The 3,774-nt window shown below is 35.0% G+C and overlaps 1 protein-coding gene across 1 annotated transcript; it reads right to left on the reverse strand.

Moving 5' to 3' along the window:
- Positions 1–572: 572 nt before the first annotated feature.
- Positions 573–3,552, reverse strand: LOC111903868 (heterogeneous nuclear ribonucleoprotein 1). The gene is made up of 2 exons (XM_023899620.3): positions 2,650–3,552; positions 573–1,690 (listed from the first exon to the last, which is right to left on the reverse strand). Exons 1-2 carry the CDS (start codon positions 2,872–2,874, stop codon positions 824–826), a joined length of 1,092 nt encoding a protein of 363 aa, XP_023755388.1. The 5' UTR covers positions 2,875–3,552; the 3' UTR covers positions 573–823.
- Between the last annotated feature and the right edge of the window lie 222 nt (positions 3,553–3,774).

The following is a 3,774-nucleotide window of genomic DNA, read 5'->3' on the forward strand; positions in this document are numbered from 1 at the left end:
TTGAATACAAAAAAAAAAAACCAAATGAATAAAAACGTAAAAGTTAATTACCCTCGAGAGTCATTTCCCCTATTTTTTCACCCAACTGTCTAGGACAAAAGAAATTGCCAACTTGCAATTTATCCCCTTTAAATTTCCAACAAATTCACCTTGACCAATGATCTTTCGTTAAGGACTGGTGACATTTTTCTGTTTTCTAGTATTATTTAATATTTGTTTGAATTTTGTTAGTTGACCGTAGCTTTTGACTAGGATACAATATCCTAATCAAATTTGAATTCGGTTATTCTTTATTATAATCTCTTTGTTTCTTCGAGGTATCATTTTACATTTTGATAATAAAACCGAAACTTATTTAGGATTCTAGGATCATTCTTGGTGTTCTTTGTTTTGTATGCATTTAAAAAGTATTTTTGTGCATGGTGTGCTATCAATCTCTCGCGTGGACTACATAATTACTGCTTGCAATCACTTCATCAGCCGCATTGACCACAAGAAACAAGAAAGCAATCGTTGTCATCTTCAATTAAAAGTCAAAATTAAAAAAACGAATAGCAAAAGCAACAACTAGATGCAAGAACATTAAATCTTTCAACATTGGAGTCATCAATAGCCAAATCAACATAAGAACTATTTTACACAAATCCAAATCCAGAATCCATAAATTATTAAAACTAGAAAATGATACACAGAAACCCAACATCTTTATAACAAAGTTAGAGACTTGGAGGTGAGGGGACTAAACAAATGGTTACCATGGTAAATTACCAAAACACCCCCAAACCCAAATCAGTATCAGAAGTCTTCCACCTTTCCAAACTAGTCAGTTCATGTTCATGTTACCTTCAACACCACCACTTTGCTCATTTCTACCAACCTCCCCACCAGATGACCCCAAAGAATTGTTGTTATCTACATCCACCATGAGTTGCTCACCACCACCACCACCGAGTTGACTCGGCATCCCACTCGGTACACCCCCCACAATCCCATTATAACCATTCGCCGCCATACTCATCAGCCCATGTCCACCATTCAAGTAAGCCGGATAAATCGTCAATGGCAACGGATTACCCCTAATACTAACCATCGCCGGACCACCCCACGGAACCCTAGGTGTCACCGGAGCCAACCCATAACCACCCACCGGAAAACCACCGCCAAACACACCACCACCATAAGGGTAACCGCCATACCCCGGGAACGGTCCATAACTCGGTAAAACCTCGTATCTAGGCCTATACGCCGCCTGTTGATGACCGGAAAAGTTAGAATCACGGTTTCCGGCGGTAATGCCGCCGGTATTGCCGCTAGTAGTGGCGGAGATCTCTTTAGGAACAGCCCTTTTGACCTCGACTAACTTACCACATAATTCATGGAAGTTTTTTTGCATGACTTCTTCAACTGAGTCTTCAGAGTCAAAAGTAATGAATCCAAAGCCACGTGGTCTGTGTGTTACATTGTCATGCATCACAACCACATCTGTGATCCTACCGAATTTTTCAAAGTAGAATTTGAAGTCATCTTCAGTTAAGTTAGCAGATAACCCACCTACGAAAATCTTTTTAGTCTTTATGTTATCGTTGCTTTTAGTACCATTACTTTTTCCATTATTCCTATTTTGCCCTCGATTCTGTTCTTGATGATTTTGGTTTTGTTCACTTCTGGGTACTGCTTTTTTCACTTCAACCTATCAAGAATCATCAAAAGAATCATGCATAGAAAGAAAAGATTGTATATTGACTGTTGGGTTTGACTTCTGAGGTTATAAAAACTAATTTGATGTAGATTTTTCACTCCTACAACATGTATCTTGAACTCCAAAAAGACATACATGTTTATAACAAATCTGCAACAATTTTCAATTCAACTTGGAAAAAGGAAAACACGTTTGATAATTTGATCACAATACATGGTTTTTGAAAACTGTTGTGATCTTTTCTCATCGTTTTTCCAAGAATGGAAGAAAAACACTAGACTTTTGGAAAATAAGTGATTTGGGACAAAAAAAAAAAAGCAAAAGATTACCGCATTTTTTTCATTGTTTTCTTTGAAAGATTGTTAAAATAATAGTTAGGTTACAAAAAAGGCAAGTTAATGACTTAAAGTCAATCAAATCAGTCATTCGAAAAAGAAGTGATAATTCAATCTACTATTACTTTCAAAAGCATAGTTGACTCATAATTTTTGTTTTATAGCTCAAAAGGTGCAAAGACTTCCATAATTTGTCCAAAAACACTTATTTTAGCACATTTAGTACTCCAAAAAGTAATAAAATGTAACTTAATGGTACTTTCAAATGCCAAATTAACTCAAAACTTTAGTTTCATACCTCTAAAAAGGATTTTCTTAATACTTTCATCAACTTTTTTCTTGAGCCAGAACAAAAATTTCTAAGCGGGTGATTGAGTAGTGTGCCTTTAAATTGATTATTACCACTTCAAAGGTTTTGATTACTTGGTATCAAAATAATTTGGGGTAAGAAGTCGTGGGAAACAAAACAACGAATATAGCACTTAAAAGTCAAACATTAAGTTTTAATAATAACTATACATTAGATATGAAATTAGTCAAATTAACTCAACCAAGAAAGAAAAATTTTCGATGCAAATATGCAAAATTAGTGATAAATTTGATGGAAATACAAACCGTTCTCCCAAGAATTGTATGAGTGTCGACGAGAACTTTATCAAGAGCTGATGCATCTGAGAAAGAAACAAACGCGAACCCACGAGGGCTACCAGTGGTTCGATCTTTAGCAATCACTGAACCCACCACAGTCCCATAATTTCTGAAATGATCTCGCAACACATCTTCTGTGGTCTCCCAAGAAATCCCACCCACGAACACCTTACTTTGATCACAATCCTCCATTGAAATTAAAAGAAATTAACTTTACGAAGCAAAAGAAGATGAATTATAAACAAGAAAAGAAAGAAACGCCGTTTCTTGATCTTATCTAGTCAGAGGGTTTATCAACAAAACAAAAGGGGAAAACTATAAAACATTAACTGTAAACAACAAAAGGTAAAATTTCATTTTCTTGGTTCTTCTGGGGTTTCATGAAAAAGCTATAAAGAGTTGGAATTTTGGAAGGAAAACAGACACTGCACTTTGATTTAGCGTAAACAAATCAAAAACTAAACAACACCCAGAAAAATAATTGTTTAAAAAACAAGTGTTTGAAACAAAGAAACCCCTTTTATGGTTTTCTAGGGTTTCAAGAACAGCAAAAAGGGTTTTGTGTAAATTGTGTTGAACATTGGAATTTTTTGGGAGCAAAACGAAATAAACCCTTTTTATTTTTACTTTTCTAGGGTTTCAAGAACCGAAACCCAGAGAAAACTGAAATTGATTTTTAGGGTTTCAAATTGAAGAGAGTTTTGGGTATGTAGTAAACGGAAGACACTGAAAACAAAAAAAGGTGGAGTACGATTGAGAAAATTGGAGGCATTTTATTAGATTCTGTCGAGAATCCAACTGCGTTTAGGAAACGAACGACCTGGGGTGTGGGAGTGGAGACGGGGTTCCTTTGACTTTGACCGTCTATATCATCTATTTGGCCGTAGGTCATTCTTTAGGTCAACTATATTACGAGGATAAATCCAAATCCAAAACAATCCATAACTAATTAAATCTTATTGTACACAATTATATACAGAAATTTTTTAGTTAATTTTTTAATTATTTTTTAAAAAATAGTAGAAAATTCAAAAAGAATCCAAATAGTCATAGCTTTTGAAGGTGAGCACCAACTAAAATCTAGATAGCCTG

Source organism: Lactuca sativa, chromosome 9, assembly GCF_002870075.4.
Source record: "Lactuca sativa cultivar Salinas chromosome 9, Lsat_Salinas_v11, whole genome shotgun sequence".
Taxonomy (NCBI): Eukaryota; Viridiplantae; Streptophyta; class Magnoliopsida; order Asterales; family Asteraceae; genus Lactuca; species Lactuca sativa.